Source organism: Marmota monax, unplaced genomic scaffold, assembly GCF_021218885.2.
Source record: "Marmota monax isolate L192 unplaced genomic scaffold, Marmota_monax_Labrador192_F-V1.1 WCK01_AAM20220418_F8-fsc00170, whole genome shotgun sequence".
Classification (NCBI taxonomy): Eukaryota; Metazoa; Chordata; class Mammalia; order Rodentia; family Sciuridae; genus Marmota; species Marmota monax.
The window spans coordinates 1,263,876-1,279,748 of record NW_026692395.1 but is presented as its reverse complement, the minus strand read 5'-3'; the positions used below and the strand labels follow the sequence as shown (position 1 = coordinate 1,279,748).

At 44.2% G+C, this 15,873-nt stretch overlaps 1 protein-coding gene across 6 annotated transcripts; it reads right to left on the bottom strand.

Moving 5' to 3' along the window:
• Positions 1-649: 649 nt before the first annotated feature.
• Ftsj1 (FtsJ RNA 2'-O-methyltransferase 1) lies at positions 650-13,066 on the bottom strand. 6 transcript variants are annotated; one of them, XM_046442464.2, is made up of 14 exons: positions 12,875-13,050; positions 12,664-12,740; positions 10,736-10,935; positions 10,402-10,471; positions 10,235-10,325; positions 9,742-9,820; positions 7,260-7,312; positions 7,120-7,173; positions 6,931-7,033; positions 6,743-6,826; positions 5,922-6,025; positions 5,636-5,833; positions 4,801-4,842; positions 650-1,207 (listed from the first exon to the last, which is right to left on the bottom strand). In XM_046442464.2, the coding sequence occupies exons 3-13, from the start codon at positions 10,854-10,856 to the stop codon at positions 4,810-4,812; spliced, it is 990 nt and encodes a 329-aa protein (XP_046298420.1). In that variant the 5' UTR covers positions 10,857-10,935; positions 12,664-12,740; positions 12,875-13,050; the 3' UTR covers positions 650-1,207; positions 4,801-4,809. The 6 variants fall into 6 exon arrangements, with proteins under 6 accessions (XP_046298420.1, XP_046298421.1, XP_046298427.1 ...); XM_046442465.2 differs by having other exon boundaries at positions 5,922-6,019; positions 12,664-13,046; XM_046442471.2 differs by lacking the exons at positions 10,235-10,325; positions 10,736-10,935 and having other exon boundaries at positions 12,875-13,066.
• Positions 13,067-15,873: the final 2,807 nt, after the last annotated feature.

Here is a 15,873-nt window from a genome sequence, read left to right as displayed (position 1 = left end):
TGCCAAGACTGGCCTCAAACTTGTGATTCTTCTGCCTCAGCTTAAGAGAGGTCTTTGTTTTTTGGTACCAGGAATTGAGCCCAGGGGTACTCAACCAGGGGCATTTAAGCTACATGCCCAGCCCTTTTTATATTTTATTTAGAGACAGGATGTCTCACTGAGTTGCTTAGGGCCTCACTAAGTTGCAGAGGCTGGCTTTGAACTTGTAATCCTCCTGCTTCAGCCTCCCAAGCTGCTGGGATTACAGGCATGTGCCACCATGCCCAGTAAGAGAAGGGTTCTGAATCTAAAACATTTATTTTGGAAACCCTATAATAGTTCATCAAATCTATGGATCCCTTCCACAGATTTTCTTGAGATGGAGTCTTGTTATATTTGCCAGGTCTGGCCTCAAGCATTCCTCCTACCTCAGCCTCCTAAGTACAGGGACTGTATGTGTGCCACTGTACTGGGCTTAAGAATTTTTTTTTGGCAGCATTAAGGATGGAATCCTGGGCATTGCCTATGTGAGGCAAGCCCTCTACCAGTGAGCTACACCCCCAGCTCTTAAATATTTAAAGCAAATGTGCACATGTGTTTGCACACACACAAAATATTATAATCAATTCTACTGAAATACAATCATCACTATATATTAAACAGAAAAAAATTGGGATGTAACAATTGGATTTTTATTAGAACATCAGATTATAAGATCTGTTGTCATCCAAAGTGGTAAAGAATGTGAATAATATTTTAAGATGTCTGTAACAACTGTAATGAAACATAAAAAGTAACTGACTTGCATTGATGAGAAAATTGCAGGTACCACTTTTACTGTTGTGACTTGTGGGCAGCATTCATAACTGGGAGTAAAACTAAATTTCAATTTTATTGAAAATAAAGATGTAATAGTTTCCTCCATCAAGTACATTGGATACACCTGACATCTATCCAGGTTAAATTCCTGCTTTCAGGGGAAGTTCTGGATACCCCGAGAGAGGTTTAGAGAAGAGGTAGGTCTCACGCAAGTTCAAGAAAGTTCTACTCTATTGCAGCAGACTTCTGCACTAGTTCTGTCTTTGTTGTCCTTGTGGAGGTTGTTGTAGATTTCCACACCAGGCTTGTCTGTTTAAGTCTTGCTGATGTTTGAAAACAAGTTCATCGACTCAAGTTCTGTTTTTCCTGACAGGCAGCAGCTTCTAAGTTGTATCAGCTTGCCAGCTAACTGAAAGTCAAAGACAAAGGAAATTTTAAGCAAAAATATACGTTTTCAGGAGCTGGGTGTATAGTTCCATGGCAGAGTGCTTACCTAGCAAGTGATGATGATGTGTTCAATTCCCAACATCGTGGAAAAGAAGAAAGTTCCCATTTTCCTTTTACTATAATCATTGTTCACTAAGCTGCTAATATTTTTTTTAGTAACTTTCTCCCTTACTTTTACTGCGAACCATAACAGAAAAATGCATAAAACATATGTTCAGTTTATTAACTGTTAAGGTGTTATTTTGTATAATTACAGGATGCTCATTTTATCGCTGTGTAGTTCTCTACTGTGAATAGACCATGATTTAATGGGGTGCTACTATGAACATACAATATCCATAAAAATCTTAATTTCAAAAATAGTAATTTTGCCAGGCATGGTGGCGCATGCCTATAATCCTAGTGGCTCAGGGCTGATGCAGGAGAACCACAAGTTAGGGGCATTAGGGTTTAAGGGAAGTCAGTTAATTTGGAAAGATGAAAAAAGTTCTGTAGATGAAGGGTGCTGTTGGTTGCACAATGTGAATGTCCTTAATGCCACTGAAGTGTACTCTTCAGAACAGTTAAGATGCTGGGCACAGTGATGCACACCTGTAATCCCAGCAGCTCAGGAGGCTGAGGAAAGAGGATCAAGAGTTCAAAGCCAGCCTCAACAGCAGCGAGGTGCTAAGCAACTCAGTGAGACCCTGTCTCTAAATAAAATACAAAATAGGGCTGGGGATGTGGCTCAGTGGTTGAGTGCCCCTGAGTTCAATCCCCGGTACCAAAAATGAAGTAGTAGTAATTTTATTGAGAGCTAACAAACGGCAGGTATACTCAGTGTTATGTAGAACCAACAATACAAACAACTCAAACTATTAGCCATGTGCACGCCTATGGCCAACTTTGTGGACGTATGGGCAACAGCAACTGTATCATGACTACTGCCAGGAAGATGGCAACTGAGAGGTCCAGTCCTTTCTAGTACTCATTTCTTAGGAGTGGAATTGGCATACACACACTTTAGTAAATACTATCTAACAGTTTTCCACAGGGGCTGCACCTCCTATATTCCCAGTATTCCAATGGTACATTTGTTTCTGGTACAATTGTACCTGGTTTCAAATTGTTGCATGTCATTCCAAAAACTTAGTATTGTCAATTTTTTTTTAAGTTTCTCCAACCCGCATCTTTTCATGTGCTCACTGGCCATTTTAATATTTTTGTTTCCTTATTGATTTATAGGACCTTTTATTTACTTAAGTACCAGGAATCGAACCCAGGGGTACTTTACCACTAAGCTACACCTGCAGTCCTTTATAAACATTTTTTTGGAGGGGCTGGCTTTGTGGCTTAGCAGTAGAGCACTCACCTAGCATGTGCAAGGCGCTGCATTCCATCCTCAGAACCACATAAAAATAAATAAAGGTATTGTGTCCAACTACAACTAAATATATATATGTATGTATGTATATGTTTAAAAAAAATTTTTTTGAAACAGGGTCTTGCTAAATTGCTGAGGCTGGCCTCAAATCTGTGATCCTCCTGCCCCAGCCTCCTGAGTCACTGGGATTTTAGGTGTTTGCAACCGCACATAGCTATTAGGGCCTTTTAAATATTAAAGGTGCTATACGTAAGGATTGTAAATATCTTTCCCCATTGCGATTTGATGTTTCAATTTTTTATCATTTTTCAAGTTGTAGATGGACACATATTTTCATTTTATTTATATTATACAGTGCTGAGGATCAAACCCAATGCCTAACATGTGCTAGGCAAGCAACCTAGTACTGAGCTACAACCCCAGCCCCTTATTTAGAAAAAAATATATACTTTTTGTTGTGTGATAGGGATTGAACCCAGGTCCACATACATGCTAGGAAAGTGGTCAGTCATTGAGCTACATCTTCAGTCCCTCGATTAAAAAAAAAATGTGCTGGGGATTAAACCTAGAACCACTGAACTATACCCCCAGCCTTTTTAGAGACAGGGTTTTGCTTAATTGCCGAGGCTGGCCTTGAACTTACAATTCTCCTGCCTTAGCCTCCTTAGTAGATGGGATTACAGATGTGAGCCACTGTACTTGGTCCTAGCCCTGTTCAATTTTTAAAAAGGTGTCTTTTTTTAAACACAAGACTGGACAACCTGTTAGGCCACTGTCAAAAATGGTATCCTCAGAACTAGGCGTGTAGCTCTGTGGTAGAGTGCATGCATGAGGCCCTGGGTTCCACAGTGCTATGGGGGATCATTGTGGGAGCTGGAGGAGATAAAGGAAAGGAGGGAGGGTCCTCCAACATTTGGAGTTTAGCCTAATCTGCTACAGGTCAACTGGACCCATGCTGTTTTCCACCATAGTTCCTCTCCCTGGCATGCTCTCTACTAAGTAAATATGGATTCCCTTCCCTAGCTGTTTCAGGTCTTTGCTGAAAACCTCAGGGAGGCCTTCCTTGACAATCCTTTAAAAACTCCCAAACAACTATGCCTAGAATCCCTGATTCTCTTTACTCTGCTTTACCTTTTTCTATTTTTTATATCCCATATTACTTTTACATATTACATATACAATCTTGTCACTTAAAAAAGGACATGTTGTGAGAAATGTCCTGAGGCAATTTCATCACTGTATGAATGTCATTGTGTGTATTTACACAAACCAAGATGGTTACATCATCACTCTATATCTTATGGGACCACCATAGTACATGCAGTCCACCATTGACCAAAACTTCATTATGCAGCACATGACAGTGTTGTAAAATATACATACATATATATGTGTATATATATTGCAAGATATATAAAAATAACTTATATAAGCTTTTTACAATATGTGTCCATTCAAAGACTGTTTAATTATTTATTAACTCTTTCCCAAAGTAGTAGCTCAGTGAGGGCTATTTACCTGTTTTGTTCCATACTCTTATCAACCTAGAGCAATGCCTGGCACACAGTATGTCATAAACATTTACTGAATGCCTCAACAGGTAATATGTAAAATGCTCAAAGTGGTGCTGGGGCTGTGGCTCAGTGGAAGAGCCACATGTGTGGGGCACTGGTTTTGATCCCCAGCATGACATAAATAAAATATTGTGTCATTTACAAAAATTGAAAAAAAAATTTAAAATGCTTGAAGCAGTTCCAAGCACACAATAATAAATGTTTAATAAATATTTGCTGATTCAAATATTATTTGTCGATGCAAAGGTGAAATTTAGCTGGGTGTGATGGTGAAAGCCTATAGTTCCAGGGCTGAGGTTGTGGCTCAGCGGTACAGCACCTGCACAGCACATGCGGGGGCCCTGGGTTCTATCCTCAGCACCACATAAAAATAAATAAATAAAATAAAGGTATTTGTCCATCTACAACTAAAAAAAATTAAGGAAAAAAAAAAACCCTATAGTTCCAGCTAGGGACTGAGACTGAGGCTCAAGTGAGGATCACTTAAGCTCAGGAATTTGAAATCAGCCTGGGAAATATAGTGAAAATTCCCTCCACCCCCATCTCCCAAACAATAAGGTGATATTTTACTGAGCTTTTCCCCTTTACTTGACCCCATAAGATAAAAAGGAAACTTACCTTACTGTGTTAAGACGAATAATTCATTTCATTGTCTTCCATCTACCCAAGAAAAAGAAAAGGGACTCAGATATTTGGTAAAATATTTTTATTTTGCTTGAGTAGACCCATTGATTTTTCTTTCTTTTGGTACCAGGGGATCAAACTCAGGGATGCTTTATCACTGAGCTACTCCCAGTCCTTTTTTTTTTTTTTTGAGATGGGGTCTCTAAGTTGCTGAGACTGTCCTGGAACTTATGATCCTCCTGCCTTAGCCTCTGGTGGTTGAGACTACAAGCATGTGCCAACCATGCCTGGATCAACTCATTATTTTTAGTATATATATTTTAGTTGTAGAGGCACACTATACTCCCATTTTATTTATTTTTATGGGGTACTGAGGACCAAACCCAGTGCCTCACATGTGCTAGGCAAGCTTCTACCATTTAGCCCCAACCCATCATTTTTTATTTTTTTAAAACATTTTTTTATGTCAATTTTATTGAGGTACAATTAACATACAGTAAGATTTGCCAGTTTTTTTTTTTTTTTTTTTGTGGGCCTTGTGCATGCGAGGCAAGCACTCTACCAACTGAGTTATATCCCCAGCTCCCAACCCATTATTTTTTAAAAATATTTTTTAGTTGTTGATGTACCTTTTTTATTTATTTACACGTGGTTCTGAGGATCAAACCCAGTGCCTCACACATGCTAGGCAAGCACTCTACCACTGAGCTACAACCCCAACCCACTATTTTTATAGCTATTGGGAGGCAAGAAAGTAGAAGCATGTGACTCAGGGCAAAGAGCTACATTGCGAGGGGGTCTATGCGGGCTCAGAGCCATGTCTCCAGACCTCAGAGCCCAGTAGGGTGTGGCACTGAGGGTTGGCCAGGGGCTGGGATAATGTGTCCACTTTGCTGATGGGGCAGTCCTGGGGACGGATCTCCTTGGCCAGCTGCCCCTTCTTCTTCAATGTGCAGGCCTCCTGGTATGGGGGTGAAATGGGGGGTTGTGTGGGTGGAGTATACTTGTACTCGGAGCCATCTTCCAGCTGTGGGGATACAAAAGGCACGGAGATAGTGATAATCTGAGAACCTAGGATAGCCTTCCCCAACCGCCTCCTGATGGCTGGCACTCACATCCAGTGGGTAACTGCGATCCGAATCATAAGCACTCAGGTCCCCACAGGTCACAAAAGGCACAATGATGCGGGTGGGACCATCCAATTGGTTGAAATCTGAGTCTTAGAAACAGGCAAAGAGATACTGAGGACGAGGCCAGTCATAATTCAGGCTGCAGTGTGGGTGACCAATTGTCCCCACATAGCTACCAACTGCTCTTTCTCTACCAACAACCTGTTTTTTGGTTGGGGGCGGGGCGCCCTCCCAGCCACCCCTTCTAATACATTGGCCCTTGCTCTGATTTTTCAGTGCACTCATGTTCACCCAGCATTCTACTATACACAGCTTGCTCCTTTCTCATTGCATTTGATGCCCTTGAGGGCAGGATCTGTCATTTCCCACTGGGCGGGGGGTAAGGCTAGAGACCCTCACCTCATGGGGGCTGGGGATGTGGCTCAGTGGTAGAGCACTTGCCCAGTGTGGGTTGGGCCCCAGGTTGCAATCCCAGCACCACCACACACACACACACACACACATACACATGAAAAAACCCCCATGAGGCAAAAGTTTGACAAGGGTGAGCTTTCCACCTGGGGGTGTATAACTAAGGTCTTCCTAAGACAGAATGTTCTTAGGCAGGTGAAGTCTTTCCTGGGACAGGGCTTAGGATCCTCCAAGGACAGAGTTTTCACCAAGATCAAGAGTTACCACTAAGGGACTAACTGGGTTGAAGCTCTTCTGGGACAAAATAGTCCCCAGGGGGTGAGGCTGAAGACACATCACTTGCATGAGGCTGGGGTTAGTTTCCCTGGTGATGGGCCCAAAGCTTTGGCTCTCACCGTACGAATGGTCCAGCAGGGGTCTGGTCAGGTCTGGTACAAAGCCCTCAGGAGGGTCATAACCCTGACAGACAGCGAAGGCCTCTGTGGGGGGAATCTGGAGTGAGGGGTAAAGGACTGCCACCTCCACCCCGTGTTGGTTGAGTTCCCAAGTAGCCCCTTGCCAGCCTGGGCTAGGCTGCACTGACCAATGCTGGAGTTCCGGCTGCTCCTGGGCTTGGCACAGAGCACGTTGGAGAAGAAGACCCGCAGCTGGCTATAAAGCAGCGTCACATCCCGCCCTCGGAATATCTGTAGGGTGGAGAGGCCAAGATGGAGAGGTGAGGGCAGCCCTCAGTGACCTCTCTCTATACTCTACCAGGTTGCCCAAGACTTACCTTGGCCACAAAGCAGCCCCCTGGCTTCAAGACATGTGTAGCAATGTTCAGAGCCTGTGAGCAGGACAGATGGCTGAGGCTGAGGTGCAGATAGTTGGGAGGGGACCAAAGGAGGGCAGGGGTGGCCAGACATTACTCACGGCTAGGAGGAGCTGGGCCTGCATGTACTCATCCACATCATGGAGGCCAGTAACTGTGGTGAGAGGAAGAACATTAGGGGGGCTGATCTTGTTCTATGCTTCTTCTCATACCAGAGATATTAGATAGCCAAAAACAACAGTTGCCATCTGCTAAGATTCTGGATGCAAATTAGTATCTGCCAACTGGAGGAATATTCTGAGCTACTAACCCTTAGGAAATAACTGTAATTCTCCAAACACATGCACAGCACAAGCAGCACTATCATTTCCACTTCCAGTCTAGATGGTTCCCCTGAGCTCCAGATTGACAGGCAAGATCGCACAGCTCCAACAAGTCCAAAAGCAAACTCTTGATCTCCCTTCTCAAACCTGCTCCTCTCCCCATCTTCCCCATTTCACTCACTTCATCTTTCCAGTTGTTCAGCACCAGTCCCTTAGTTCTTCTTTCCATCATAGCCATTTATCACTCACCTGGACTACTACAGTGGCCTCTTCCTTCTGGGGCCCCGTTTTCACCCTTGTCCCTCCCACTGCTTAAACAGCTGTGGGTCTTGCCACAAGCTAAGCCAGGCACAGTCTTCTGCCCATGATACTCCATTTTTTGTTTGTTTGTTTGTTTTTGGTACTGGGGATTGAATCCAGGGGCACTTAACCACCAAGCCACATTCTCAGCCCTTTGAGTCACTGGGATTACAGATGTGCATCACCATGCCTAGCCCTCTCACAGTTTTCTCCAAGCATTCATCCCAGTGAAAAAGGCAACATCATCACTGCAGCCCACTAGCATCTGTCTCCTGTCACTTCTCTTATTTCCTTTATTTATTTATTTTTTTTTAACGGTACTGGGGATTAAACCCAGGATATCACATATGCCAAACAAGTACTTTTCCATGGAGCCACATCCCAGCCCTTTGCCTTATTTCCTATCACTGCCCCCCCCACTCTGTTCCAACAACACTGATCTCCCCACTCTTCCTCATATATACTGAGCACCTTCCCACCTCAGAGTCTTTGCACAGGCTGAAACTTTGCTTGGCTCACTCTTCCTTCAGATATATATCCATGGCTTGCTCCCTCACCTCCTTTAGGTCTCTGCTGTCAAGAAGGTGAGGCCTTCACTGTCTATTTAAAATTCCAACACATTTCCCATTTATCTCGTTTCATTGATATCCCATTGTGTGTGTGTGTGTGTGTGTGTGAGAGAGAGAGACAGAGAGAGAGAATGTGTGTGGTAGTGCTGGGAATTAAGCACATGTTGGGCAAGCACTCTCTACCACTGAGCTACATCTCTAGCTTTTACCAATTACTTTTTAACATGCTAGATATTCAGTCATATTTTATTTTACTATTATTATTTTTGGGTACTACAGATTGAACCCATGGGTGCTTAATCACTGAACTTCATTCCCAGCCATTTTTTATTTTGTATTTTGAGACAGGGTCTAAGTTGCTTACAGCCTCACTAAATGACTGAAGTTGGCTGTGAACTTGTGATCCACCTGCCTTAGCCTCCTGAGTTGTGGGGATTACAGACATGTGCCACCATGCCCAGCTAGTTAATCATTTATTTTTTTTTTTCCATCTGCTCCCACTAGAACATGAGCTCCATGAAGTGGAGTCTCTGTGTGTGTGTGTGTATGTGTACACTGAGGACTAAACACAGGGCTTGATGCAAGCTAGGCAAGTGCTCTACAACTGAGTTACATACACCGCCCTCTTTTAATTTTTTAAATAGGGTCTTGCTCAGGCTCGCCTCAAACTTAAGACCCTCTTGCCTCAGTCTCCCAAGTAGCAGTGATTACCAGCTTGTACCACCATGCCCAACAGATCAATGAAATTTTATTTGTGAATTTCTTCCCAACACCCAACATAACAGGTGTTCAGCAAATTTTTTTTGTGTGTATATAGTACTGGGGACAGAACAGGGTCTTGCATATGTTAGGCAAGCACTCTACCACTGAGCTACATCCCCAGCTCTTTATTTTTTTAAATTTTATTTTGAGACAGAGTCTCACTAAGTTGCCCAGGCTGGCATATAATTTTCGATCCTCCTGCCTCAGCCTCCTGAGTAGCTGGGATTAAAGGCATGTGCTACCACATCCAGCCACAAATGAGTTTTGAATGGATGACTGCTTGGTTAAAAAAAAAAATAGTAACGTGGAATTCAACAGGTACAGAGAGAAGAGAAGAAGGAAGGGTGGACAAGAGGCACAAAACCAAAATGGAAGACTGGGGATGTGGCTCAGTGGTAAAGCACTTGCTTGGCATGCATGAGGCCCTGGGTTTTATCCCCAATCCTGTAGAACAAAACAAAACAAAAACCGAAAGGCTGGTAGGGGTGGGAGCAAAGACAGAGGCAGAGAACAGGCAGCAGAGGTGGGCACAAGTTGCAAGATGTGGAGAAAAGCTGGGAACAGAAGGAAGAGGCAGAAAGTCAATTAAGGTGAGAGGCACCGAGAAGGATACCCCTCCCCCCTTTTACCGTCGGGAGCCCCATCGCACACCACTAGGTCCGCAGGGCAGCCCTCAAAGTGCTGGATGATCTCCTTGGCAGTGGAAAGCTAGAAAAAGAGGGATGATGAGTGGCCCCAGGGCTCCCCATTACTTTCCTTGAACCCCACCTGCTCATGGCCCTGGACTGGAAGGCCCTGGGTAATCCAAGTTTTCAAAGAATAGGGTTCCATCTCTAGGGACCCAGTGTCATCATTATTTGTAGCTGCCCTGTGGTAACAACCTGCTGGTTGTTTCTCAGCTGGTAGTCTCTGTCTTTCTAGCCTGTTTACCCCCTCCCATCCCTCTTTTTGCAGTGCTAGAGATCAAACCCGGGGCCTTGCACATGCTAAGCAAACACTCTACCACTGAGCTACACACCCAGCCCTCTTTCTAATTCTATTGCTCTATCTTCCACTCTCCACAGCCCCCAGGTGGTGGCTTCCACTCAGAATATATCCCAATACCCTCAATCACATTCTCACCTGGGTGATGTCTCCCTGGATCTGTACCACACCTGGTAGTGGAGCCATAGCCTGCAGGTCCACAGCCACAACTTGGCCAGACCCCTGGCTCCTGTGGACAATGTGGCCCACATCAGCCCAGTTTTCATTTCTGGCCCTTCCCCCACCTGACCTCTCCTGCCACTTACCCAATCTTCTGGCTTAGCACCTGGCTCCAGCTGCCCGGGGCTGCACATAGATCAACTGCCCGTGTCACACCTGGGCACACACAGTGAAAGTATATTGGTCAGCCGCACCCATCTCTCCAGCCTGAGGACCCTGCAAAGTTTATCCCTCTCCCGTGGGGAGCATCCATGTCTACCTACTGCCCAGGTGCCAACCTCCTCCTGAGTATTTGACTCATCTTCCTGCTTGCCCCAGAGACCCTCCAATCAGCCCACCCATGGTAGGGAGCTCTGCAGAATTAAGACACGTGTCTGTGCCGATCCTCCCCCAAGGGTGACTTGCCCACCAGTTAGGGACCTTGGAAGAGCTGGAATTCTTCATCGAGTTGTAGCAGCTTGAAGGCACTGCGGGCCCGCCAGCCATTCTCCTTGGCCAGACGGTAGTAGACATCCCGCTTGTCCTTTGATGTCCGTCCCATTTCACACTGCCCAAGGACCTGTCAGCAGTCAGCTGATGCCACTGTGTATTAGTAACCAAGTGAGTGGGCCACCACCTACCTATGCAGGGCAGAGAGAACCATGCACACTTAACTATTCTCACGGGATGCACAAGACCACTCACCGAACTCCTGAGAAAACTGAAGTACACCCACTCACCCCACTGACCTCATGGGGCCCCAACGATCCTATCACTAATTTCTCAGGCCCCATTGCTCATCACAGACACTTACCCTGAAGATCCCACAAACCCAAAAGTTATTTGACAGAATGACCTGTTACTGACCCTGTCCACTATCCATCCCTGTTACTGACACTCCATGCAGTAATCTCTGTCTCTTAGTTCTTTCCTTTCTTTTCTTTTCTTTTTTTGGTACTGGGGATTTAACCCAGAAGGACTTAACCACGGGGCTACAACTCAGCCCTTTTTATTTTTCAATTTTGACACAAGGTCTCACTAAGTTGCTTAGGGCCTTGCTAAATTGCCAAGACTGGCTTTAAACTTGCAATCTTCCTGCCTCAGCCTTACGAGTCACTGGGATTACAGGCAAGCACCACCGCACCTGACTCTGTGACTCTCTCACCTGTCTCTGCCCACTTCATCCCCATTAACATCTTACTGACCATTTCTTCAGTTATTCCAAAGAGCCCTATTAGCCCCCCATTAACCCCTTGCTTTTCATCCATTTTACCCTCGCTGTACGCTGTACTTCCCATCTCCTTAATCTTTTTCTGTCTACCCTATCCTCCACTCATCCCTTCAATGATTAGGCTCCCAGTAATAACTTATTACGACATCCTTAACACCTGATTATGCCTAGAGGATTATGGCCTGTTAGCTCCCCATTAAGTTCTCAATTATTGATTTATCAGATCCTATTAACTCAGCACTCCAATTGACCTATAGATCACACCACTAGTCATCTGGTAACCCTTCATTAACATACAGTAGCATTACTCCCTGATGCTCAAAGGTAAATTCCCCATTCCCCCATTATTTCCTTACTGCCCATCCTGCCTTTCACTGATCATTTGATGACTACATCCCAACAGCTTTCTATTGCCCACTCTTTACTCACTCTGCCCCTATTAATTCCTCCATGGTCATGGCACAACATCCCAACACAAGCCCATCAGCCTCTATTGTGTCTTATTTTATCACTGCTCTTGTTAGTGCCTTAATCAGGACTCCCACCCATCTTTGTTATTTCCTCTGTAGCCTCACCATTTTGATTACTATGCCCCATCACTATCCATTGTATATTATATCTTCATCAATCCCTTGGGGAACACACCCCCAAACACCTCTCTATTTTCTAGTTGCCAACTGCACAACCTCCTCATTAATCAATCAATGAACACAACCCACAAGCCCCCATGAATATATTGACAAAAACATTTCTAATTAGCTCCTATTGACTTCCCGGTATCATCCCACCAGACTTCTATTACCCCAGAGGTCCCACTAACCTTCCATGAATGGCCCTCTGGCCACACGCCCCGGTCTGTCTTTATCACATCAAAGACGGTGGTCCCTATGGGACCACTCGATCCCCCTTCTGGGCAGCTCCACGAACCATTGTGTTGCCACGTGCTCCGCTCCCTCGAGTTCGTCTAGCATTCTAGCAATCTAGTTCCTTTCTGTAGACAAATCTTGGGTCTGTAGTCTACCAGATGCTAAACGCCTAGACTATGTAACCCGCGGCGCGGAAAGCGCAACTTCCTCCATCCCCTGCCGGCGGGACAGAGCAGGCATGCCTCCAGTCTTGGCCAGAATCCACATCCTACCTTAGCTCTTGGTGCGGGGAGATGCAGGAGGAAGGAAGGTGGTGCGCCAGCAGTCGGAGCCACAGCAAGACCGTAAACTGGTGAGAAACGATAGGGCTTCAGTTTGTTTTCGTAGTTGAACTGAATGCCTGTCACGCATACCTAAGCGGTATTACAAGCGGGGCAAACTTGACGTTCTGAAACGCCAAATCCAGACCCGATCTGAACGTACAACGTGGGTCCCATCATCTTCGGTGGACATATCCGGGTCACGCGAACTCCGTTCCCAGCATGCAATGGGCACGACCCGAACGGCTGAACTCACGCACTGCGTGTACAAAACGTCGCAACGCAGGAGGACTGATTCTTTGTTCTTTTGTTCCAACACCAAGATCGAGTTGCTGGGGCTGGGGTTGTGGCTCAGTAGTAGAGAGCTTGCCAGCATGTGTGTGGCACTGAGTTCGATTCTCAGCACCGCATAAAAGTAAATAAAGTAAAGGTCTTTTGACAACTAAAAGGAAAAAAAAAAAGATCGAATTACTCCCCCGCTCCTCCCAAATTGAATCTGGGTAGTCATTGAGCCTATGGACTACACTTCCCAGCATGCAACGGGCATGATAGCGCCCATTCATTCCACGCATGGCGTGAAGCGAAATGATTGCTGGGAGTTTGAACTTTAAGTAAAGTGCGTTGTTAAAGTACCCGAGCAAGTGGAAGCCACTCTGCGCCTTTTCTAACGCCTCTTCCGCTGTTGAGTAGCGCTGCCTTTAATTTTTGTCATCACGGAGCTTTGGTTTCCCCCAGGTGGAAAGTGGAAACTAACAAATGGAGTAGAATTCAGTGTTATTGGGAGGGTTAAAGAGGTGTAGTTTAGGACACTTTCCGTCCCTTCGTAATTGTTTTCCTCAAACATTTTTTTCTTAAAACATTTTTAACTCCCGCCCACCGAAAAGACTAGGTATGCATCGCGATCTAGTGCAAAAACATAAATGTAGTAATGGAAAAATTACAGCATTTCCCATGTTCTAGACACTGTTCTAAGTGCACTGTGTTATGTTCTGGTAACCTCCTCATTAATCAATAAATGAACGAACACACTCCGACTTTTGGCAGCAGAGAGGGGTTTCCACATGCTCCGCTCCCTGGAGCTCGTCTAGTGTGTGTGTATAAAATATATATGAGATATATATATTTATAAAATATGTATTAGGAGTATGAACATAATGGCATTTGGCATGATATGTGTATGGTTATATAGAAATATAGTGATGTATAATATTTACCAGTACAGAAATCATGTAATAGTAAACAAATAATAAATATAAATATGCCGTATGTAAATATAAAGAAATATATAATGATATATTTAATACATTTTGTATAAAAACTGCATATCATACATGTAACGTGTATGTTTATGTGACAGTATCTCTATACCTTTACTTACTACAGTAACTGTACTAAATACACGAATAAATTAATAGGGCTGGGGTTGAGCTCAGTGGTAGAGCAATTTAGTGAGGCTAAAAGCCATTTAGTGAGACCCTGTCTCTAAATAAAATATAGAAAGGGCTGGGGATGAGGCTCAGTGGTTGAGCTCCCCTGAGTTCAATCCTTAGTACCCCTCCCAAAAAAAGAAAAGAATGAAGGGGGTCTGAGGTTGTAACTCAGTGGTAGAATGCTGGCCAGGCATGTTTGAGGCACTGGGTTTGATTCTAGCACCACATATAAATAAATAAATAAAGGTCCATCAACAACTAAAAAACAATTTAAAAAATAAAAAAAATATATAGCTGGCTGGGGTGGTATTTGTGTGTAATCCCAGTGACACAGGAGGCTGAGACAGGAGGATCAGAAGTTCAGCCTTAGCAACTTAGCAAGACCCTAAGTAACTGTGGGAGACCCTGTCTCAAAATAAAATAAACAAAGTGCCCCTGTGTTCAATCCCCAGTATTGTGGGTGGGTGGAAGCTATGAAAAAATAATAAAATATGGTGAAAGCAGTGGAATAATAGAGGCGTTGATTTTCTTTTTCTTTCTTTTCCTTCTTTTTTTCCCCCCAGCATCTCACTAAATTATTCAGACTGATCTGGCACTTGTGATCCTTTTGACTCAGTCTCCTGAATAGCTGGGATTAGAGGCTTGCAGCCACTGCACTATATCTATATCTATATCTATATCTATATCTATATCTATATCTATATCTATATGTGTGTGTATAAGTTGATGGACCTTTAATTTTATTTATTTATATGCAGTGCTGAGAATTGAACCTAGGGCCTCACACATGCCAGGCAAACACTCTACCACTGAGCCACAATCCTAGCCCCTGAGTTGGTATTTTTAGACAATATGATCAGGGAAAGTTTCTCTGAGGAGGTAACATTTGAGATGACACCTGAAGGGGTGCCCACCTTGGGCATATTGGGAGGAAATGCATTCCTGGAAGAGGGAAAGCCAAGAGCAAAGACCTGAGTGGCAACAAGTTTGGCTAGCATTCCAGGAGGAACTGAAGGATTGAATCCTCATTCCTCTGAATGTGAGTTTTGCCAGTCAAGGATTCCTATTGTCATGTTCACCACTGCCTCCCAGCCCCTAGAACAGGACCTGATACAGAACTGATGTGCTATGAATGTTTCCTGAAACAACCCTTCTGTGATTTTGTTCCTTTATTCCTTTGTTTTTTAATATTTTTTTTTAGTTGTCAATAGCCATTTGCTTTATTTATTTATATGTGATACTGAGAATTGAGTCCAGTGCCTCAAACATGCCAGGCCAGCATTCTACCACTGAGTTACAACCTCAGACCCCCTTCATTCTTTTCCTTTTTTGGGAGGGGTACTAAGGATTGAACTCAGGGGAGCTCAACCACTGAGCCTCATCCCCAGCCCTTTCTATATTTTATTTAGAGACAGGGTCTCGCTAAATGGCTTTCAGCCTCACTAAATTGCTGAGGCTGGCTTTGAACTTGTGATCCTTCTACCTCAGCCTCCTGAGCCACTGGGATTACAGGTGTGCATCACTGCACCCGGCAAAATGGCTGTTTTTCTTGAGATCCTTTTCCTGAAATCTACCTCTGCTGTGCCTCATGGCCCCCACATTCTTTAAATATCTGGACTGACTCAAATCAGATCCAAAAGTGAACTTGAGTCTCATATAGATATCCCATATATTCCTTTACGAAAATAAAGATGTCTTTAAAATTACTGACCCACACATTTTTCAAAGTGGT

What these genes read in the sequence shown, in the direction of transcription:
- Ftsj1 (XM_046442464.2), bottom strand. Translation starts at nt 10,856, where the DNA reads ATGGGACGGACATCAAAGGACAAGCGGGATGTCTACTACCGTCTGGCC. An exon ending in GTGCTAAGCCAGAAGATTGG is followed by an intron (nt 10,326 to 10,401) that starts GTAAGTGGCAGG and finishes CATTGTCCACAG; the next exon opens with GAGCCAGGGGTCTGGCCAAG. An exon ending in CAGCCGGAACTCCAGCATTG is followed by an intron (nt 6,827 to 6,930) that starts GTCAGTGCAGCC and finishes TTCCCCCCACAG; the next exon opens with AGGCCTTCGCTGTCTGTCAG.